Consider the following 24,847-nt stretch of genomic DNA (forward strand, 5'->3'; position numbering starts at 1 on the left):
CCGCTCTGCCGTCGATAATCTGGTCTCCCTAGAGTCTGCCGTCCGTACAGCCTTTGCACGCCGCCATCATCTGGTTGCCGTCTTCTTCGACATGCGGAAGGCATACGATACGACTTGGCGATATCACATCCTGGCCACACTTCATGGGTGGGGTCTTAGGGGCCCGCTCCCGATTTTTATTCAGAATTTTCTGTCGTCTCGTTCCTTCCGCGTGCAAGTTACTGCGTCCCATAGTTCCTCCCGGGTCCAGAAGAACGGGGTCCCACAGGGGTCTGTCCTCAGTGTCTCCCTGATTTTAATTGCAATCAATGGGCTCGCTGAGGCGGTGGGATCGTCCGTCGCAGCTTCGTTGTATGCAGACGACTTCTGCCTCTACTACAGCTCCGCTGGCATTGCAGTTGCTGAGCGCCAGCTGCAGGGCGCTATCCGCAAGGCGCAGTCGTGGGCTGTAGCGCACGGCTTCCAGTTTTCGACCGCTAAGACCTGCGTTATGCATTTCTGCCGGCGTCGCACGGTTCACCCTGAGCCACGCCTTTACCTTGACGGTGAACCTCTTGCTGTGGTAGAGACGCATCGGTTCTTGGGACTGGTATTTGATGTCCGGTTGACTTGGCTGCCTCATATTCGGCAGCTTACACAAACATGCTGGCGGCATTTAAACGCTCTCCGTTGCCTTAGCCACACCAGATGGGGTGCCGATCGGTCCACCCTTCTCCGGCTGTATCAAGCGCTGATCCAGTCCTGCCTTGATTATGGGTGTGTGGCTTATGGTTCGGCATCGCCATCAGCGTTGCAATTGCTGGATCCCATCCATCACTGCGGGATCCGACTCGCCACAGGAGCATTTTGGACAAGCCCTGTTGACAGCTTACTTGTGGAGGCTGGTGTTCCTCCATTGCGGATCCAGCGCGACCGACTTCTGGCCGCTTATGCTGCCCACGTTTGTAGCTTGCCAGGGCATCCCAACTACCGTCTCCTGTTCCCGCACTCGATCGTCCATCTTCCAGACAGGCGGCCCCGGTCAGGGTGTACGATCGCGGTTCGCATCCGGGCTCTACTGTGTGGGATTGAGTTTTTTCCTCTCCCGCCTGTTTTCCGGGCCAATCTCCGTCTGCCCCCATGGTGTGTGCGCCGACCATGCATTCGGCTGGATTTGGCACAGGGTCCGAAAGACTCGGTCCCTCCTCCGGCCCTCCGCCGCCGCTTTGTTTCTCTCCTTGCCGAGTTTCCCGGATCTGCTGTGGCCTATACCGACGGTTCGATGGTCTCTGGTCGCACTGGTTACGCTCTTACTCTAGAGGATCATTGTGAGCAACGGTCGCTGGCACCCGGGAACAGTGTATACACTGCCGAGTTGGTTGCCATCTATCGCGCCCTAGAGTATATCCGCTCCCGCTCAGGTGAGTCCTTTGTCATCTGTAGTGACTCCCTGAGTGGTTTACGAGCTCTTGACCAGTGCTTTCCTCGTTCCTGTCTGGTGATGGCCATCCACGAGTCGCTCCATGCTCTTGCCCGTTGCGGCCGCTCCGTGGTCTTTGTTTGGACCCCAGGTCATGTCAGCATCCCGGGCACTGAGCGGGTTGACACGCTGGCTAAACAGGCAGTGAGTTCACCGGCTCTGGAACTCGGCCTTATGGAGTGTGATCTCCTGTCGCTTTTGCGCCGGAAAGTGCTTGGTGCCTGGGGTGACGAGTGGCGCACCCTGCCCACGCCCAACAAATTTCGGGCGGTGAAGGAGACGACCGGTGTGTGGCGCTCCTCCATGCGGGCCTCTCGGAAGGACTCTGTCGTGCTCTGCCGGCTGCGCGTTGGCCACACGTGGCTGACGCACGGCCATTTGTTGCGTCGGGAGGACCCACAGCTATGTCGCTGCGGGGCAGCTCTGACGGTGGTCCACATTTTGGTGGACTGCCCGCTTTTAACAGGACTCAGGCAGACGTTTGCGCTGCCTGATACCCTCCCTGCCCTTTTATGTGATGACGTTGCTATGGCGGACCTCGTGTTGAGTTTTATTCAGGCAGGGGGTTTTTATCGTATGATTTGAGTGTTTGTCCTTTTATTTCCTGTATTGACTTGGGCCTTTGGCCTGTGGTTTTAAACTGTGGGTTTTAATGTCATTTGGTGGTTGGCTTTTCCTTATTTTCATGGTCGGCCAACCACCTTCACACTCGGTGTGATTTTAGTTCCGTTTGTCTGGCCTTTGTCTGTCTTTCTTGTATTGTGTCGTCCCTTGTCACAGTTCTCCGTTTTTAACGACTGACAGTTTTTTTTCGTGTGATTTTATCGTGGAACAAGGGACCGATGACCTTAGCAGTCTGGTCCCTTCAATCCCACACACCCACCCCATAATGTAGCCGCTGCCAGCTTGTCTCCGTCCTGCAGTATGGGTGTCAAGGAGCTGTTCCACTGGAGGGCGACGGATTCGCACGATGAAGAACGTGTTGGGATTCATCAGACCAAAACACGCTCTGCCACTACACCAATGTCCAGTGCCGATGCTCATGTGCCCATATCAGACATAGATTCCGATGTCGTGGTGTTATCATTGGCACATAATTGCATTTGTTTTTTTTAGTTTCGATCTCCCCCCCCCCCCCCTCCCCAAAGGGAGCAGGCTGGCAGCAGCTTGGTACGCCGCTCTTCAGCCTACAGAATTTCTTTTCAAAAAAATGAAGATAATAATAAAAGCTGGCGATAAAATCGGTGACTTAAATGGTAAAATGGCGGAAAATTGTGGAACTTAAAACATAAGACAAAGGGTTGATGCTGCTAATAAAATACATAGGAAGCAGAAAAACAGTAGACAGACGATTAAAAATCGCGGTGACGGTCTGGTTTCTGTTTGAAAGAGATATAAAATTGACTACCAGCGACAGCATGATTTCTGTTTGCAACAAGCACAACACTGAACACTCACCTGAACACTGCACTAAAAAGTTGGTACTAATATGACATAATACAGCTGAAGGGAACCTGGACAGATGATGGGAAAGAAAAAGTGGGAAGGAGGGGAAAAACAATGTGGGGGGGGGGAAGGAGTCGATGGAGGACAAGGACCCATAAGAAGGGGGGGGCTGGGCAGATGCTACAGGGAGTGGGGAAAAGCAGAGGAGGGGAATGTAAAAGGACTCATGGGGGGGAGGGGAGGCAGAGAGAGGTTTGGTGGGGGGTAAACAGGATGGAAAGAGGGGGAAGAGGGAGCCCGGTGAAAGGACAGAGAAGAGGAGGGGGAGATAAGGATCAGAGTTGATAATAGGAGGGAAAGATGGAGGGAGAGAAGGCATCACCTGGGAGGGGAATAGTTGACAGAAGCCACCTTGAGAAAGGAAGGGTGTAGAGATGGAGGGTAGGGGGACACAACAGTGAAGGCGGGGCAGAGGACGGGGGTTGGAGAGGAGAGGAACAGACAGGGGATGAGGTGTAGAGGTGTAGAGTATGCAGATATGTTCGAGAAATACGAGCAGATGGGGGAAAGGAATGAGCTCATAGAGGATCCGCTTGGGGGTCGGGATGATTGCGTCGTCTGCTGCGGAGGCACATGATGAGGAGTGGTTTCGCCACGTGTGGAAGACACTCAGCACAGCACTGCTCGAACACCCCAACGAGTCGTGCGGTTTCCGAATTGCTCGCTCCGAGCTTCCGGGCCATCATAATCTGCACTCGGTCGACCTCAAATATACTACGCAGATTCTCCATTCTACACACAGGCAGTACGCCCATAGATAACACATGCACCATGCGTGCGTCTGATTACCAGTCATTCCTAGCCAGGTAATGCTCCTATCGCCTGGACAGGTTTACATCGATAGTAGGTCGGCTGATCAGGGTACTTATATTTACGTTCCACAGATGGCGCTCAATTAGGCGGTCTATGTAAAAACACATACCTATTCGAATTCAACGTAGTCTCCAGATTTCGCAGCAATCGCTGAGGAACTATTTAAGATTTTGAATAAAGCAGCCTTTATAATTTTCTTTGTACAGCTGAAAGTGCACATTGAGGAGTTCCGCACATTAGAACCTATGAACAAAGCAATTGCGTAACTGTTGCATAAAATTCTTATGGGTGTCTGTGACCATCACATCTACTGTACATCTATACAGGGTGGTCCATTAATCGTGAGTGGGCCAAATATCTCACGAAGTAAGCGTCAAACGCAAAAACTACAAAGAACGAAACTCGTCTAGCTTGAAGGGGGAAACCAGATGGCGCTATGGTTGGCCCGCTAGATGGCGCTGCCATGGGTCAAACGGATGTCAGCTGCGTCTTTTTAAAAATAGGAAACCCCATTTTTATTACATATTCGTGTAGTACGTACAGAAATATGAATGTTTTAGTTGGACCACTTTTTTCGCTTTGTGATAGATGACGCTGTAATACTCACAAACATATGGCCTACAATTTTAGACGAGCAGTTGGTAACGGGTAGCGTTTTTTAAACTAAAATACAGAACGTAGGGACGTTTGAACATTTTATTTCTGTTGTTCCAATTTGATACATGTACCTTTCTGAACTTTTCATTTCTGAGAACGCATGCTGTTACAGCGTGATTACCTGTAAATACCACATTAATGCAATAAATGCTCAATATGATGTCTGTCAACCTCAATGCATTTGGCAATACGTGTAACGACATTCCTCTCAACAGCTAGTAGTTCGCCTTCCGTAATGTTCGCACATGCATTGACAATGCACTGACGCATGTTGTCCGGCGTTGTCGGTGGATCACGGTACCAAATATCCTTCAACTTTCCCCACAGAAAGAAATCCGGGGACGTTAGATCCGGTGAACGTGCAGGCCATGGTATGGTGCTTCGATGACCAATCCACCTGTCATGAAATATGCTATTCAATACCGCTTCAACCTCACGCGAGATATGTGCCGGACATCCATCATGTTGGAAATATATCGCCATTCTGTCGTGCAGTAAAACATCTTATAGTAACATCTGTAGAGCATTGCGTAGAAATCAGCAACATTGCACCATTTAGATTGCCACGATAAAATGTGGGCCAATTATCCTTCCTCCCATAACGCCGCACCATACATTAACTCGCCAAGGACGCTGATGTTCCACTTGTCGCAGCCATCGTGGATTTTCCGTTGCCCAATAGTGCATATTATGCCGGTTTATGTTACCGCCGTTGATGAATGACGCTTCGTCGCTAAATAGAACGCGTGCAAAAATTCTGTCATCGTCCCGTAATTTCTCTTGTGCTTCTTGGCAGGACTGAACACGACGTTCAAAGTCGTCGCCTTGCAATTCCTGATGCATAGAAATATGCTAGGGGTGTAATCGATGTTGATGTAGCATTCTCAACACGGGCGTTTTTGAGATTCCCGTTTCTCGCGCAATGTGTGTGCTACTGATGTGCGGATTAGCCGTGACAGCAGCTAAAACACCTACTGGGGCATCATCATTTGTTGCAGGTCGTGGCTGAACACTTCCTGTTTCCTTAAATGACATCGGAAGTTCACTGAGGCTTTTTGCAGATGATGCTGTGGTGTATCGAGAGGTTGCAACAATGGAAAATTGTACTGAAATGCAGGAGGATCTGCAGCGAATTGACGCATGGTGCACGGAATGGCAATTGAATCTCAATGTAGAGAAGTGTAATGTGATGCGAATACATAGAAAGATAGGTCCCTTATCATTTAGCTACAAAATAGCAGGTCAGCAACTGGAAGCAGTTAATTCCATAAATTATCTGGGAGTAGGCATTAGGAGTGATTTAAAATGGAATGATCATATAAAGTTGATCGTCGGTAAAGCAGATGCCAGACTGAGATTCATTGGAAGAATCCTAAGGAAATGCAATCCGACAACAAAGGAAGTAGGTTACAGTACGCTTGTTCGCCCACTACTTGAATACTGCTCAGCAGTGTGGGATCCGCACCAGGTAGGGTTGATAGAAGAGATAGAGAAGATCCAACGGAGAGCAGCGCGCTTCGTTACAGGATCATTTAGTAATTGCGAAAGCGTTACGGAGATGATAGATAAACTCCAGTGGAAGACTCTGCAGAAGAGACGCTCAGTAGCTCGGTACGGGCTTTTGTTAAAGTTTCGAGAACATACCTTCACCGAAGAGTCAAGCAGTATATTGCTCCCTCCTACGTATATCTCGCGAAGAGACCATGAGGATAAAATCAGAGAGATTAGAGCCCACACAGAAGCATACCGACATTCCTTCTTTCCACGTACAATACGAGACTGGAATAGAAGGGAGAACCGATAGAGGTACTCAGGGTACCCTCCGCCACACACCGTCAGGTGGCTTGCGGTATTTGGATGTAGATGGATGTAGATGTAGAACTATCCAGTGAACGGTCCGGACTCTTGGATGATGTCGTCCAGGATACCGAGCAGCATACATAGCACACGCCCGTTGGGCATTTTGATCACAGTAGCCATACATCGACACGATATCGACCTTTTCCATAATCGGTAAACGGTCCATTTTAACACGGGTAATGTATCACGAAGCAAATACCGTCCGCATTGGCGGAATATCACGTGATACCACGTACTTATACGTTTGTGACTATTACAGCGCCATCTATCACAAAGCGAAAACAGTGGTCCAACTAAAACATTCATATTTCTTTACGTACTACACGAATACGTAAAAAAAATGGGGGTTCCTATGTTAAATAAGGCAGTTTACATCCATTTGACCTAAGGCAGTGCCATCTAGCGGGCCAACCATAGCGCCATCTGGTTTCCCCCTTCAAGCTAGACGAGTTTCGTTCTTTCTAGTTTTTTCGTTTGATGCTTATTTCGTGAGATATTTGGCCCGGTCACTATCAATAGGCTACCCTGTATAGGTGAAAGTGGACATTGAAGAGTTCATCACATTAGAAACTATCAACAAAGTAATTGCGCAACAGTTGTCTAAAATTCTTATGAGTGTCTGTGAGCATCACATCTACTGTAAATCTATAGTCTACAAATTACCGTGAAGTGCATGGGAGAGGGAATGTCCCATTGTACCACTTATTAGGGTTACTTCCTATTCCACTCATGTACGGAATGCGAGAAGAATGATTGAACGCCTCTGTGCGTGCAGTAATTATTCTAATCTTATCCTCACGATCCCTATGTGAGCGACACGTAGGAGGTTGTAGTATACTCATTGAATAATCCTTTAAAGCTGGTTCAAAATGGCTCTGAGCACTATGGGACTCAACAGCTGTCATAAGTCCCATAGAACTTAGAACTACTTAAACCTAACTAACCTAAGGACATCAGACACATCCATTCCCGAGGGAGGATTCGAACCTGCGACTGTGGCAGTCGCGCGGTTCCGGGCTGAAGCGCCTAGGACCACTCGGCCACCGCGGCTGGCATTTAAAGTTGGCTCTTGAAACCTTGTTACTAGACAGTCTCGGGTTACAGAATGAAATTTTCACGCTGCAGCGGAGTGTGCACTGATATGAAACTTCCCAGCAGATTAAAACTGTGTACCGGACCGAGATTCGAAATCGGGGCTTTCGTCTTTCGTGGCCAAGTGCTCTACCAACTGAGCCACCCAAGCACGACCCAGGACCCGTCATCACAGCTTCAATTCTGCCATAAGTTGGTAGAGCACTTGCCCACGAAAGACAAAGGTCCCGATTTCGAATCTTGGTCCGGCACACAATTATAATCTGCCAGGAAGTTTCAGTTTCTCGTTAGTTTACTTCTGTCTTCAAGAGCCTGTCAGTTTAGTTCCTTAAGTATTTCTGTAACTGATTAAACAATCTGGTGACCTTTCGTGCTACCCTTCTCTGTATACATTTAATATCGCCTGTTAGTCTTGTATGGTACGGGTCCCACATACTTGAGCAGTATTCTAGAACTGTTTGTAAGGTGTCAGGCAAATCCAACACCTTCCATGAAAAGCCTGACATACATTCCTGGAAATTGAAATAAGAACACCGTGAATTCATTGTCCCAGGAAGGGGAAACTTTATTGACACATTCCTGGGGTCAGATACATCACACGATCACACTGACAGAACCACAGGCACATAGACACACGCAACAGAGCATGCACAATGTCGGCACTAGTACAGTGTATATCCACCTTTCGCAGCAATGCAGGCTGCTATTCTCCCATGGAGACGATCGTAGAGATGCTGGATGTAGTCCTGTGGAACGGCTTGCCATGCCATTTCCACCTGGCGCCTCAGTTGGACCAGCGTTCGTGCTGGACGTGCAGACCGCGTGAGACGGCGCTTCATCCAGTCCCAAACATGCTCAATGGGGGACAGATCCGGAGATCTTGCTGGCCAGGGTAGTTGACTTACACCTTCTAGAGCACGTTGGGTGGCACGGGATACATGCGGATGTGCATTGTCCTGTTGGAACAGCAAGTTCCCTTGGCGGTCTAGGAATGGTAGAACGATGGGTTCGATGACGGTTTGGATGTACCGTGCACTATTCAGTGTCCCCTCGACGATCACCAGAGCTGTACGGCCAGTGTAGGAGATCGCTCCCCACACCATGATGCCGGGTGTTGGCCCTGTGTGCCTCGGTCGTATACAGTCCTGATTGTGGCGCTCACCTGCACGGCGCCAAACACGCATACGACCATCATTGGCACCAAGGCAGAAGCGACTCTCATCGCTGAAGACGACACGTCTACATTCGTCCCTCCATTCAAGCCTGTCGCGACACCACTGGAGGCGGGCTGCACGATGTTGGGGCGTGAGCGGAAGACGGCCTAACGGTGTGCGGGACCGTAGCCCAGCTTCATGGAGACGGTTGCGAATGGTCCTCGCCGATACCCCAGGAGCAACAGTGTCCCTAATTTGCTGGGAAGTGGCGGTGCGGTCCCCTACGGCACTGCATAGGATCCTACAGTCTTGACGTGCATCCGTGCGTCGCTGCGGTCCGGTCCCAGGTCGACGGGCACGTGCACCTTCCGCCGACCACTGGCGACAACATCGATGTACTGTGGAGACCTCACGCCCCACGTGTTGAGCAATTCGGCGGTACGTCCACCCGGCCTCCCGCATGCCCACTGTACGCCCTCGCTCAAAGTCCGTCAACTGCACATACGGTTCACGTCCACGCTGTCGCGGCATGTTACCAGTGTTAAAGACTGCGATGGAGCTCCGTATGCCACGGCAAACTGGCTGACACTGACGGCGGCGGTGCACAAATGCTGCGCAGCTAGCGCCATTCGACGGCCAACACCGCGGTTCCTGGTGTGTCCGCTGTGCCGTGCGTGTGATCATTGCTTGTACAGCCCTCTCGCAGTGTCCGGAGCAAGTATGGTGGGTCTGACACACCGGTGTCAATGTGTTCTTTTTTCCATTTCCAGGAGTGTAATAAGCAAATCCAGTAGTATGTCACGTAGCTCCGAATAAATCGTGACATTAAATTAACCAAAGTAATACGAGTAATGGGTGAGCAAATGGAATACCACAGACTAACACAAGAATGCCTAAATGCATGTCGTACCTTCCCACCGTGAGGCAGACGCAGTTCCGAGGGGAGAAACGAGGACAGAAGCTGAGAGCAGAACCGTGTTAAGCTAGAAGGCCCTACGATAAGGGACGGACTGGACACCCACGTCGCCAGCCTTCCTCTAAGTCAACCACCTGCACATTTTAGAGTGAGAATTTTTCGCGTCCCTGTTACGTCAAGGACCACCCCCCAGCCCATGTTAAAAGCTAGAGCCCTCCAGAAGAACAGTATAGATCTTACGATAACGCTAAAAGGGCCAAACCAGCTGCAGGTTTTAGCGTGAGACTTTTTAGCGTCTCTGTTACGTTGCAAACTTTAAAAACATTGCCCCACCACGAAAAGTATAACGTTTCTCATTGGATAGACAGAATTTTTGTAGGCGGAGCTTAAGGTTAACATTGAGACCCTGATTGGTCAGGTGAAAACACAGCCAGATAGTTTTTATTAAACCAACTTCGGTAAATGGTAGTAAGGAGAAGTTAGAAGAGAGTTGGTACCGAGACGGCGAGCTGGATGGCTGGTGCGCCGGCCGCTGTCGCCCTGACGCTGCCTAAACACCGACAAGGTAATGAACGCACGCGATGCCGCATTTTTGAGCGAATAAGGCTTCACTCAGAACTGCAGAAGTCTCATCTGTTACACCCCCTTTTTGCGGAATACTAGTGTCGATCGTTAATTAAAACTCATGGTGTTCACATTTGCCACTTGAAGAAAAGATCTGAAACGCGATGATTTTTCTTTTATATAGTTATTGAGAAGCCATATCAGCCACTGTTGTTTACGACAAGTTAAATAAGTAATTAAAGATAATTGAGGGTCAGTGTAGACCATTTTGATAGTTTTCTCTTTTGTGAAACTTTAATTAAACCTAGATTGTAGATGTGATATGGCATAGGCCATCCTTCGATAGATTGTAGAACTTGGAAACCCATTCAGGGAATATTCGTTCACATTTTTGTTGAACACAGTTGGTTTTTACCATCCTGTATTAAAACATCTCCTTTTATCAATAGTGCAATTTATAAATGATGTTTTGTGAGTAGAATAAAATTTCCAATGGTAAACTTAACTGCTTTTTCGACGTTATTTTACCAGCTAACTAAAAATAGGAAAGCCTTGAACCCTTTCCACTATATTTAGTTAGTATTAAGCTTCTTTTACAGGGAGTGCAGTGGAGCTGACGCTGAGATCATTTAGTATTTGGTTATATCATCGCTAGTCTCACTGAACTCTTCTGAATTCTACATGTCATGTGTGGTCTGGCGTCTCCTTACCAGCAACAGGTCCCAGGTTCAAACTAGTCAATTCCCTAAAAAACACGCTCAGAGCGTCGTTGCGCGAAAGTGGTAGGGAGACACGATATAGTACAAACAGATACCACCATGAATGTTTAGATGGTCGTACCGATGATTTGTAAGCAATTACCTTTTGTAGACTGATTGCACTTCCCTGGTATTCAACCAGTGAACTGCTTTACCCATGACTGAGCCTATGTTTTTCATTCCATTTCATATCCCTACAGTGTGTTACATCAGGGTATTTGTATGAGTTAGCCGATTCCAACAGTGACGTATTATCCGCCCCTGGTAAGTGAGTGGTCGCCGGCTCGGTAGCTCAGCGTGTTCGGTCAGAGGGTTAGCTGCCGTCTGTAATAAAATATACTGAGTTAATCGATCAACAACGAACTTAAACGGAAGTCTTACGACGTGTGCCCCGAGCAGATGCAACGGACAAAAGCGAACAAAATGAGATTTTTTTAAAAAATATGTGGTCAGCGCAACGAGATGTCATACCTAATGTCCCGGGTTCCATTCCCGGCTGGGTCGGAGATTTTCTCCGCTCATGGACTGGGTGTTGTGTTGTCCTTTCATCATCATTTCATCATCATCGACACGCAAGTCGCCGAAGTGGCGTCAAATCGAAAGACTTGCACCAGGCGAACGGTCTACCCGACGGGAGGCCCTAGCTACACGGCATTTATACAGTGACGTACTGACTTTTTCGTTTTGTGAAATGCAAAATTTTACATTCCGAACATTGAGAGCAAGTTGGGATCTCTGCACCACATAGAAATCTTCGCGCTATTTGTCCACGAGACTCAGAGGGCCATAGACACGGGTTCACAGGTGGATACCGTGTTTCTCGACGTCCGCAAGGCGTTCGATACAGTTCCCCACAGTCGTTTAATGAACAAAGTAACAGCATATGGACTATCAGACCAATTGTGTGATTGTATTGAGGAGTTCCTAGATAACAGAACGCAGCATGTCATTCTCAATGGAGAGAAGTCTTCCGAAGTAAGAGTGATTTCAGGTGTGCAGCAGGGGAGTGTCGTAGGACCGTTGCTATTCACAATATACATAAATGACCTTGTGGATAACATCAGAAGTTCACTGAGGCTTTTTGCGCATGATGCTGTGGTATATCAAGAGGTTGTAACAGTGGAAAATTGTACTGAAATGCAGGAGGATCTCCAGCGAATTGACGCATGGTGCTGGGAATGGCAATTGAATCTCTATATAAACAAGTGTAATGTGCTGCGAATACATAGAAAGATAGATCCCTTACATTTAGCTACAAAATAGGTCAGCAACTGGAAGCAGTTAATTCCATAAATTATCTGGGAGTAGGCATTAGGAGTGATTAAAAATGGAATGATCATATAAAGTTGATCGTCGGTAAAGCAGATGCCAGACTGAGATTCATTGGAAGAATCCTAAGGAAATGCAATCCGAAAACAAGAGAAGTAGGTTACCGTACGCTTGTTCGCCCACTACTTGAATACTGCTCAGCAGTGTGGGATCCGCACCAGATAGGGTTGATAGAAGAGATAGAGAAGATCCAACGGAGAGCAGCGCGCTTCGGTACAGGATCACTTAGTAATCGCGAAAGCGTTACGGAGATGATAGATAAACTCCAGTGGAAGACTCTGCAGGAGAGACGCTCAGTAGCTCGGTACGGGCTTTTGTTAAAGTTTCGAGAACACACCTTCACCGAAGAATCAAGCAGTATATTGCTCCCTCCTACGTATATCTCGCGAAGATACCATGAGGATAAAATCAGAGAGATTAGAGCCCACACAGAATCATACAGACAATCCTACTTTAAACGAACAATACCAGACTGGAATAGAAGGGAGAACCGGTAGAGGTACTCAGGGTACCCTCCGCCACACACCGTCAGGTGTCTTGCGGAGTATGGATGTAGATGTGACTGCACATTTAAGCAGCTTCTCTCAGATAGTTCTTCATCATACACTACTGGCCATTAAAATATCTACACCACGAAGATGACGTGCAACAGACGCGAAATTTAACCGACAGGAAGAAGATGCTGTGATATGCAAATGATTAGCTTTTCAGAGCATTCACACAAGGTGGCCGCCGGTGGCGACACCTACTACGTGCTGACATGAGGAAAGTTTCCAACCGATTTCTCAAACACAAACAGCAGTTGACGGGCGTTGCCTGCTGAAACGTTGTTGTGACGCCTTGTGTAAGGAGGAGACATGCATACCATCACGATTCTGACTTTGATAAAGGTTGAATTGTAGCCTATCGCTATTGCCGTTTATCGTATGGCGACATTGCTGGTCCCGTTGGTCGAGATCCAATGAGTGTTGGCAGAATATGGAATCGGTGGGTTCAGGAGGGTATTACAGAACGCCGTGCTGGATCCCAACCGCCTCGTATCACTAGCAGTCGAGATTACAGGCATGTTATCCGCATGGCTGTAACGGATCGTGCAGCCACGTCTCGATCCCTGAGTCAATAGATGGGGACGTTTGCAAGGCAACATCGACTGCACGAACAGTTCGACGACGTTTGCAGCAGTATGGACTATCAGCTGGTCACTGGTGGCCGAGCAACTGGCTGGTCACAATACGGCAGTCACTACTCTTGATGAACTGTGGTATCGCGTTGAAGCTGCATGGGCAGCTGTACCTGTACACGCCATCCGAGCTCTGTTTGACTCAATGACCAGGCGTATCAAGGCCGTTATTACGGCCAGAGGTAGTTTTCTGGGTACTGATTTCTCAGGATCTATGCACCCAAATTGCGTGAAAATGTAATCATATGTGAGTACCAGTATAATACATTTGTCCAATGAATAACTGTTTATCATCTGCATTTCTTCTTTCTGTAGCAATTCTGATGACCAGTAGTGTAGATAACTGCATTATCTGCAAAAAGCCTGGTTACTATTAACATTGTAGCTTTCAGAGAAGGCATTTAGTAAAGTTTCACAGGAGGTCTCTACTAACAAAACTGTAATTTTCCCAATCAATTGTAGGATGATTTAAGTCTCCATCGATAATTAAAGTAAGGTTCACCAACATACAAGTGAACTGAGGTTTTCTCTAAAGTTTTCGGTTACATCAGGAGACGAGCCTGATGGGCGATAAAAGGATTCAATTATTTTATGTCCAAACCTAGTCTTGCCCAAACATCTCACTCGCACTGATGAATGTCGCACGCAATGGCAATCATTATGCCACGGCGGTGTCACATATGAGGGCTGTTCAAAAAGTACGGTAACTTTTCAAATTGTGCGTGTAATGTTATGTGTGCCTCACTGCTTTTTTTTCTTTAACTAATTTGTGACTGATTTTATTCTGAGAAGCTCAGTAATGTATGTAAATACCGGACGTGTAAATGTGATTCAAAAAGTACTTGAAGTGAAGTGAAGCGGAGCTGGACAGCAAGAAACTCTGTAGCGCGCAGTCCCCGCAACGATAGTATTAGAGAATCTTTGAGTATGGACTGTAAAAAAAAGACAATTGATTTTATTTAAAAAAAGACTGTTAGTCTGTATCTTGTGAAAAGAGGACGTGTTGCTAGGCCGTCGCTCGGAACGTATTGTTACATTTAACGAAAATTGATATTCTAGAGATAAAACCGAGTGAAATATGTCTAACAGTTGGCAAACATTTAGGTGTACAAATATTTTGGAAGTGAAGAATAGAAATATCTTGTTTTTGGAAAAGGAGGTGAACTTTATTGTTGTCGCCGTCTATCAATTTACAGAACTGTAAGTGTACGAAGTACACTAAAATACCGAAAAAGAAATGCATTCTCTATAGTTTTCATTCAATAAGTACCAACCTCTCATAATTTCTTAATTACAGTAATTGGATTATTTTCTTGTACAATAGTACGGTGCTGAACTCCACTGACCAATGTTGATGTAGCAGGACATGTAGTTTGAAGGAAGTTTGTGTGCCAAGCAATCTCCTTTTCTCACGAAAAGCAAATTGCTGTTTGATCTTTCTTACAACAGTGGTCCCTTTTGAAAATCTACGAAAACGTGGGCTCAAAGCTATCCGCAATATGGCCAAGTGATTAACAGAGTCGTATTTTAAACCTTAAAGAACTATAACTTCCTCCAAATTGCAATACGTCAACAACTGGTGCAGAAGGTGATCATTCAAGGAGGCAGCAACCAAAAATTCAGGTACCAGTTACGGCTTAAAAGTAAAAATTTCAATCAAAAATGGAGAAAAGAATTTGCATCAAATTTTGTGTGAAAAATGGAATCAAGTGCTCTAAAACACTTGAAATGTTGACAGTGGCATACGGTGAGTCTGATCTAGGTAAAAAAAAAGTTTACACGTCGTACAAGCTCTTCGAAGGTGGCCTAGAAGATGCCAATGACGAACATCGCTCTGGACGCGCCAGCTCATCAACAACAGCTGATAACGTCGAAGCTGTGAAGAAAACTGTTCTAAAAAATCGTCGAATTAACGAAAGAGAAGGTGCTGAGGATATTGGCATATCGGTCGGCTCGTGTCATGCAAAATGTTTTGGACACGAGACGTGTGTCAGCGAAGTTTGTTCCAAAACATCTCAATTTTTATCAGACAAAACCGTCGCATGAGCGACGCTCAGCAGCTCTCGAATGACGTCAATGATGATCCTGAGTTGCTCAAAAGGGTCATAACTGGTGACGAAACATGGGTTTACGGTTATGACGTCGAAAACAAAGCCCAATCGTTGCAATGGAAGCATCCCTGACAGCCAAGACCGAAAAAAGCACACCAAGTTCGATCAAATGTCAAAGCTTTTCTCTCTGTTTCTTTTTTTTTCAATTACCGTGGTGTAGTGCGCCATGAATTTTTGCCTCAAAGTCTTATGTGAATAAGGAGTATTACCTCGACGCTAAGCGCCGTTTGCGAGAAGTACTATGGAAAAAAACGTTCGGAATTGTGGGAAAACAATTCGTGGCTTTTGCATCATGACAATGCACCCGCTCATTCGTTGTTGATTTTGAGAAATATTTTGGCCAAATCAAAACGACAGTTATGCCCCAGCCACGATATTCACCGGATTTGGCCCCTGCGACTTTTTCCTGTTCGCAAAACTGAAGAGACCTACCAGAGCACTAAGATTTTCAACGATTGATAAAATAAAAAGTGCATCGCTGCGGGTACTGAAGACTGTACGATGTGCATTCAAGTTCTAAGGCCTCCCATAATTTTTTTTCTAATTAACTACTCACCCGAAATCGATGAAACTGGCGTTACTTCTCGACGTAATCGCCCTGCACACGTGCACATTTTTCACAACGCTGACTCCACCATTCCATGGCAGCGGCGAAGGCTTCTTTACGAGTCTGTTGTGACCACTGGAAAATCGCTGAGGCAATAGCAGCACGGCTGGTGAATGTGCGGCCACGGAGAGTGTCTTTCATTGCTGGAAAAAGCCAAAAGTCACAGGGAGGCAGGTCAGGTGAGTAGGGAGCATGAGGAATCACTTCGAAGTTGTTATCACGAAGAAACTGTTGCGTAACGTTAGCTCGATGTGCGGGTGCGTTGTCTTGGTGAAACAGCACACCCGCAGCCCTTCCCGGACGTTTTTGTTGCAGTGCAGGAAGGAATTTGTTCTTCAAAACATTTTCGTAGGATGCACCTGTTACCGTAGTGCCTTCGCTGTCCCAAAACATGGACACCATCATTTTTTCAGTACTGGCGGTTACCCGAATTTTTTTTGGTGGCGGTGAATCTGTGTGCTTCCATTGAGCTGACTGGCGCTTTGTTTCTGGATTGAAAAATGGCATCCACGTCTCATCCATTGTCACAACCGACGAAAAGAAGGTCCCATTCGTGCTGTTGTTGCGTGTCAACATTGCTCGGCAACATGCCACACGGGCAGCCATGTGGTCGTCCGTCAGCATTCGTGGCACCCACCTGGATGACACTTTTCGCATTTTCAGGTCGTCATGCAGGATTGTGTGCACAGAACCCACAGAAATGCCAACTCTGGAGGCGGTCTGTTCAACAGTCATTCGTCGATCCCCCAAAACAATTCTCTCCTTTCTCGATCGTGTCGTCAGACCGGCTTGTGCGAGCCCGAGGTTGTTTCGGTTTGTTGTCACACGATGTTCTGCCTTCATTAAACTGTCGCACCCATGAACGCACTTTCGACACGTCCATAACTCCATCACCACATCTCTCCTTCAACTGTCGATGAATTTCAATTGGTTTCACACCACGCAAATTCAGAAAACGAATGACTGCACGCTGTTCAAGTGAGGAAAACGTCGCCATTTTAAGTATTTAAAACCGTTCTCATTCTCGCCGCTGGCGGTAAAATTCCATCTGCCGTACGGTGCTGCCATCTCTGGGACGTATTGACAATGAACGCGTCCTCATTTTAAAACAATGCGCATGTTTCTATCTCTTTCCAGTCCGGAGAAAAAAAATCGGAGGCCTTAGAACTTGAATGCACCTCGTATCAGAATGTGCTTATGAGAAGTGCTTCGAGGATTGGAAGAAGCGTTAGCGCAAGTGTATTGTATCTGAGGGGAATTGCTTTGAAGGGACAATGTAAATATTAATAGATAAAAAATATTTTTTCATAAAAATATGAGGCGTGTTTTTTTAAATAAGTACCGTTTTGAAATTAAAAAAAAGTCGTGCTAAGATATCTCAATAATTCTATTTTTACATGAAAGCTTGTACCTTAATCTACACACTGACGCCATTACAATCTGATTGTTCATTGTTTACGTTGTGTACTGAGTGTTTACGATGTCCGGCCTGGGTGACCGAGCGATTCTAGGCGCTACAGTCTGGAACCGCGCGACCACTACGGTCGCAGGTTCGAATCCTGCCTGGGTATGGATGTGTGTGATGTCCTTAGGTTAGTTAGGTTTACGTAGTTCTAAGTTCTAGGGGACGGATGACCTCAGAAGTTAAGTCCCATAGTGCTCAGAGGCATTTGAACAATTTTTTCAATTAAGATGCCTCCGATAATCGTGAGTCCCGCCGAGTGTGAAGTACGGGCTGTTATAAGATTTCTTAGTCGTATAGGCCTAAAAGCGATCGATATTTACCGTGGGATCTGTGCAGTTTACGGAGAAAACATTATGAGTGATGGAATGGTGAGAAAGTGGGTGAGAGCATTTAAAGATGGCCGCACAAATGTGCATGATGAACAACGGGGTGGGCGTCCTTCGGTCGTTAATGAAAGTTTGGTGCAGGAAGTAGACAATAAGGTGAGAGGAAACAGACGCTTTACGATCTCCTCCTTGAGGGATGACTTTCCCAATGTTTCTCGTAGTGTTTTGTATGCCACTGCGACCGAGCACTTGAATTACCGAAAATTGTGTGCCCGTTGGGTACCGAAAATGTTGACGGATGTGCACAAAACCAGACGTTTAGACAGTGCATTGACTTTCCTTGAGCAGTACCACAACTACGGTGATGATTTCTTAAGTCAAATTGTTGCGGGTGATGAAAAACGTGTGGCCTATGTCACACCAGAATCAAAGCAACAGTCCATGGAAGTTGAGCAAGGGCATCGTTTTGCTGCAAGACAATGCCCGTCCGCATCTGGCGAATCAGACCAAAGAGCTCACCACATCTTTTCGACGGGAAACTCTAGGTCATCCTCCGTACAGCCTCGATCTTGCGCCCAGTGACTACCATCTGTTCCTGCACTTGAAGAAACACCTCGGCGGACAGCGTCTTCCAGACGATGTAGTTGTTGTTGTTGTCTTCAGTCCTGAGACTGGTTTGATTCAGCTCTCCATGCTACTCTAGCTGTGCAAGCTTCTTCATCTCCCAGTACCTACTGCAACCTACATCCTTCTGAATGTGCTTGGTGTATTCATCTCTTGGTCTCCCTCTACGATTTTTACACTCCACGCTGCCCTCCAATACTAAATTGGTCATCCCTTGATGCCTCAAAACATGTCCTACCAACAGATCCCTTCATCTAGTCAAGTTGTGCCACAAACGTCTCTTCTCCCCAATCCTATTCAACACCTCCTTATTATTTATGTGATCTACCCATCTAATCTTCAGCATTCTTCTGTAGCACCACATTTCGAAAGCTTCTATTCCCTTCTTGTCCAAACTATTTATCGCCCACGTTTCACCTCCATACATGGCTGCACTCCATACAAATACTTTCAGAAACGACTTCCTGACAAATCTACACTCGATGTTAACAAATTCCTTTTCTTCAGAAACGCTTTTCTTGCCATTGCCAGTCTACATTTTATATCATCTCTACTTCGACCATCATCAGTTAGTTTGCTCGCCAAAAACTCCTTTACTACTTTAAGTGTCTCACTTCCTAATCTAATTCCCCCAGCATCACCCGACTTAATTCGACTACATTCCATTATCCTCGTTTTGCTTTTATTGATGTTCATCTTATATCCTCCTTTCAAGACACTGTCCATTCCATTCAACTGCTCTTCCAAGTCCTTTGCTGTCTCTGACAGAGTTACAATGTCATCAGCGAACTTTAAAGTTTTTATTTCTTCTCCATGGACTTTAATACCTACACCGAAATTTTCTTTTGTTTTCTTTACTGCTCGCTCAATATACAGACTGAATAACATTGGGGAGAGGCTACAACCCTGTCTCACTTCCTTCCCAACCGCTGCTTCCCTTTCATGTCCCTCGACTCTTATAACTGCCATCTGCTTTCTGTACAAATTGTAAGTTGCCTTTCTCTCCCTGTATTTTACCCCTATCACCTTTAGACAAATGATAATTAATGGAAACCCTCAGCTGTCGACAGGTGTTATTGACATACCTTGATGGGGACAGCTGAAAATGTGTGCCCCAACCAGGAAACGAACCCAGGATCTCATGCTTACATGACCGACGCTCTATCCATCTGAGCCACCGAGGACACAAATGAATAGCGCGACTGCAGGGACTTATCCCTTGCATGCTCCCCGTGAGACCCACACTCCCAACTGTCCACAATCTACCAGGTGATCAAAAAGTCAGTATAAATTTGAAAACTGAATAAATCACGGAATAATGTAGATAGAGAGGTACGAATTGACACACATGCTTGGAATGACATGGGGTTTTATTAGAACCGAAAAAATACAAAAGTTAAAAAAATGTCCGACAGATGGCGCTTCATCTGATTAGAATAGCAATAATTAGCATAACAAAGTAAGGCAAAGCAAAGATGAAGCTTTTACATGGAATGCTCAATATGGTCACCATCATTCCTTAACAATAGCTGTAGTCGAGGAATAATGTTGTGAACAGCACTGTAAAGCATGTCCAGAGTTATGGTGAGACATTGGCGTCGGATGTTGTCTTCCAGCATCCTTAGAAATGTCAGTCAATCACGATACACTTGCGACTTTAGGTAACCCCAACCCAATAATCGCACGGACTGAGGTCTGGGGACCTGGGAGGCCAAGCATGACGAAAGTGGCGGCTGAGCACATAATCATCACCAAACGACGTGAGAAAGAGATCTTTCATGCGTCTAGCAATATGGGGTGGTTCTAATAAAACCCCATGTCATTCCAATCATGTGAGTCAATTTTTACCTCTCTATCCACATTATTCCGTGATTTATTCAGTTTTCAAATTTATGCTGACGTTTTGATCACCCGGTACATACGTAATGTTCCTAATAGATACTTAGCCCATGCGACTGTGCACAGGTTGCCCAAACTCTTACGGGAAGTGTCAACTTAAGTGGGCGCGAGTAATGAGTGGATGGGCAGAGTATCTCTTAGGAACATTACATATGTAGATTAATTATAGTTGAGAATGTAGGTCTCATGGGGAGCGTGCAAGGGATAAGTCACTGCAGTAGAGCTATTCATCTGTGTCCTCTGTGGCTCAGGAGGGTGGAGCATCTGCCGTGTAAGTAAGAGATCCCGGGTTCGAGTCCCGGTCGGGGGACACATTTTCAGCTGTCCACAATGAAGTATATCAACAACACCTGTCGGCAGCTGACGGTTTCAGTTAATTACCATTTATTCTAGAGAAGCTCCACAGTCATCAATGACATCTGTTCTTTCAAGAACAGTTACTATCTTCATAGACAACGTGAATATTAATGAATAAATGAATATTTTTTCATAAAAATATAAACTCTCCTTAGTTTTTGGGCACACCTCATATAGGACTGTTGTGCACATAGTTCCTCGTAGTCAGCGCATAAACAACTTTACCACTGCTAAGCACAACAGCGCAGATGCAGCACTTGTCCGTCTCCGCACTACGATATTGCGCTGCCTTAGAGACGGACCAAATTCTGCTTCCACCGATCTGCGTGTTAATATGTAACGCAGCCAATGAGATTGCTGCTAACGTAGAACCTTTTCTCCTCATGGATCACACTCGCGCAGTGATACCTGAACATGCGAGGTATTATAACGAGTGTACAGACCTCCGATTAGTCAGTCTGCATTTATTTGCCCCTGTCTGTACCAGTCTGCATTAGTGTGTACCAGTCTATAGTCAAGTTTCAGTCTGCGCCTAATAAGATTATCATATTCCTGTACATAGCGATAAAGATAAATGAATAGACACTTTGTCAGGTATCAGAGATATGTGAGAATAAGATTAACGTACCAAGACCAAAGGAACTTCAGATTGTTAATTGTAAACAGGATGCAGAATCAAGTTACCTAATGTCTATGCTTTTTATTATTTTAATAAATGTGTGTGAAAACTAATCAATTTCTGTTTAAAGTTGGTCACCGTCAATCTGCTACTCTAAGCGTGCAAGTGGCATTTCTATCGTCTGACCTAATGGCAGAAGATAAACACGCCACGATAAGACCAAGAGACATATTGCTGACACTCGCCTGCTTCGTTAGAGCGACAAGTCAAATAATCTGATGGTGTGTGTACAGAAGGTCTTACAGTACGCACACCACAAGGACAGACCGTTAATGTAATGTGGCAACTGTGGCGAATAGGTCGCATCGTAAATAGCAGTTCGCAGCTGAACTGTCCGAACAGCTCCCGGTACTTACGAACGGTAAGCAGCAGCAAGAGCGCCCACAGCTGCCCTCGGCGGAGGTCCATCGCCCACTGCAAGGCTTCACCAGCACCGTGCACATATAGGTGATGCCGTTGGCCTCTATTGGTCACTGGGATACCGGGAAGTACCGCACGATTAAGGAAGGCCAGCAAGCTGAGCGGCGTCGCGGTTCTGCGAACGGATAAGGAACACTCCAAGGACGCCAACAGGCTGTTAGCCAATACAGCGTAGAGCTCATCATATGCGTCCGCAAGGTGGGGGCAGAGGGGGAGGGCGGGAGTGGGGGGGAAGGCGGAGCACTCTCCCCCTCCTGGAATCTACAGACTTTTTATTCATTACAGAATTCTCCGAAATTCGTAGCAATAACTATCTGCGACACCACTGCACTGCAGATTCAACACTGCCGACCGCAACAGGAAGTACACTACTGGCCATTAAAATTGCTACATCAAGAAGAAATGCATATGATAAACGGGTATTCATTGAACTAATATGTTACACTAGAACTGACATGTGATTACAGTTTCACGCAATTTGGGAGCATACGTCCTGAGAAATCAGTACCCGCTACAACCACCTCTGGCCCTAATAACGGCCTTGATATGCCTCGGCATTGAGTCAAATGGAGTTCGGATGCCGTTAACAGGTACAACTGCCAATGCAAGCTTTAACACGATACCACACTTCATCAATATTACGAGGTGCATTCAAGTTCTAAGGCCTCCAATTTTTTTTCTCTGGACTGGAAAGAGATAGAAACATGCGAATTGTTTTAAAATGAGGCCGGGTTCATTGTCAATACGTCCCAGAGATGGCAGCACTGTACGGTAGATGGAATTTTACCACCAGCGGCGAGAATGAGAACTGTTTTAAATACTTAAAATGGCGACGTTTTCCTTACTTGAACAGCGTGCAATCATTCGTTTTCTCAATTTGCGTGGTGTGAAACCAATTGAAATTCACCGAGAGTTGAAGGAGACATGTGGTGATGGAGCTATGGATGTGTCGAAAGTTCGTTCGAGGGTGCGACAGTTTAATGAAGGCAGAACATTGTGTGACAAAACCTCGGGCTCGCACAAGCGGGTCTGACGACATGATCGAGAAAGTGGAGAGAATTGGTTTGGGGGATCGCCGAGTAACTGTTGAACAGATCGCCTCCAGAGTTGGCATTTCTGTGGGTTCTGTGCACACAATCCTGCATGACGACCTGAAAATGCGAAAAGTGTCATCCAGGTGGGTGCCACGAATGCTGACGGACGACCACATGGTTGCCCGTGTGGCATGTTGCCAAGCAATGTTGACGCGCAACAACAGCACGAATGGGACCTTCTTTTCGTCGGTTGTGACAATGGATGAGACATGGATGCCATTTTTCAATCCAGAAACAAAGCGCCAGTCAGCTCAATAGAAGCACAGAGATTCACCGCCACCAAAAAATTTCGGGTAACCACCAGTGCTGAAAAAATGATGGTGTCCATGTTCTGGGACAGCGAGGGCACTACGGTAACAGGTGCATCCTACGAAAATATTTTGAAGAACAAATTCCTTCCTGCACTGCAACAAAAACGTCCGGGAAGGGCTGCACGTGTGCTGTTTCACCAAGACAACGCACCCTCACATCGAGCTAACGTTACGCAACAGTTTCTTCGTGATAACAACTTTGAAGTGATTCCTCATGCTCCCTACTCAGCTGACCTGCCTCCTAGTGACTTTTGGCTTTTTCCAGCAATGAAAGACACTCTCCGTGGCCGCACATTCACCAGCCGTGCTGCTATACCTCAGCGATTTTCCAGTGGTCAAAACAGACTCCTAAAGAAGCCTTCGCCGCTGCCATGGAATCATGGTATCAGCGTTGTGAAAAATGTGTACGTCTGCAAGGGCGATTACGACGAGAAGTAACGCCAGTTTCATCGATTTCGGGTAAGTAGTTAATTAGAACAAAAATCGGAGGCCTTAGAACTAGAATGCACCTCGAAGTGACTGTCATATTGTGACAAGCTGCTCGGCCAGCATTGACCAGACGTTATCAATTGGTGAGAGATCTGAAGAATGTGCTGTCCAGGGCAGCGGTCGAACATTCTCTGTATACAGAAAGGCCCGTACAGCACCTGCAACATGCGGTCGTGCATTATCCTGCTGAAATGTAGGGATTTGCAGGAATGGAATGAACGGTAGAGCCACGGGTCATAACACATCTAAAATGTAACGTCCACTCTTCAAAATGTCGTCAATGCGAACAAGAGGTGACCGAGACGTGTAACCAATGGCACACCACACCGTCACGCCGGTTGATACTCCAGTATGGCGATGACGAATACAATGTGCGTTCACCGCGATGTTGCCAAATACGGATGCGACCATCGTTATGCTGTAAACAGTACCTGGATTCATCCGGGAAAAAATGACGTTTTGCCATTCGTGCACCCAGATTCGTCGTTGAGTACACCATCGCATGCGCTCCTGTCTGTGATGCAGCGTCAAGAGTAAACGCAGCCACAGTCTCCGAGCTGATAGTCCGTGCTGCTGCAAAAGTCGTCGAACTGTTCGTGCAAATGGTTGTTGTCTTGCAAACGTCCCCATCTGTTGACTCAGGGATCGAGACGTGGCTGCACGATCCGTTACAGCCATACGGATAAAATGCTTGTCATCTCGACTGCTAATGATACGAGGCCGTTTGGATCCAGCACGGCGTTCTGCATTACCCTCCTGAACCCACCGATTCCATAGTCCGCTAACAGTCATTGGATCTCGAGCAACGTGAGCAGCAATGTCGCGATACGATAAACCGCAATCGCGATAGGCTGCAGTGCGACCTTTATCAAAGTCGGAAATGTGATGGTACGCATTTCTCCTCCTTACACGAGGCGTCACAACAACGTTTCACCGGGCAACGCTGGTCAACTGCTGTTTGTGTATGAGAAATCGGCTGGAAAGTTTGCTCATGTCAGCACGTTGTAGGTGTCCCCACAGGCGCCAGCCTTGTGTGAATGTTCTGAGAAGCTAATCATTTGCATATCACGGCATCTTCTTCCTGTCGCTTAAATTTAGCGTCTGTGGCACGTCATCTTCGTGGCGCAGCAATTTTAATGGCCAGCAGTGAAGTAAGTCACAGTGTGCCAGACCATGA

The 24,847-nt window shown here is 46.6% G+C and overlaps 1 protein-coding gene across 1 annotated transcript in view; it reads right to left on the reverse strand.

Moving 5' to 3' along the window:
• The window catches only part of LOC126293579 (melanization protease 1-like), a 42,151-nt gene extending 20,382 nt beyond the window's left edge, over positions 1 to 21,769 (reverse strand). Inside the window, exon 1 of the mRNA XM_049986854.1 lies at positions 21,713 to 21,769. Within this exon, the coding sequence (XP_049842811.1) occupies positions 21,713 to 21,764 (52 nt within the window). The 5' untranslated portion in view covers positions 21,765 to 21,769. The remainder of the gene's footprint in view (positions 1 to 21,712) is intronic.
• Positions 21,770 to 24,847: the final 3,078 nt, after the last annotated feature.

Source organism: Schistocerca gregaria, chromosome 10, assembly GCF_023897955.1.
Source record: "Schistocerca gregaria isolate iqSchGreg1 chromosome 10, iqSchGreg1.2, whole genome shotgun sequence".
NCBI classification, from domain to species: Eukaryota; Metazoa; Arthropoda; class Insecta; order Orthoptera; family Acrididae; genus Schistocerca; species Schistocerca gregaria.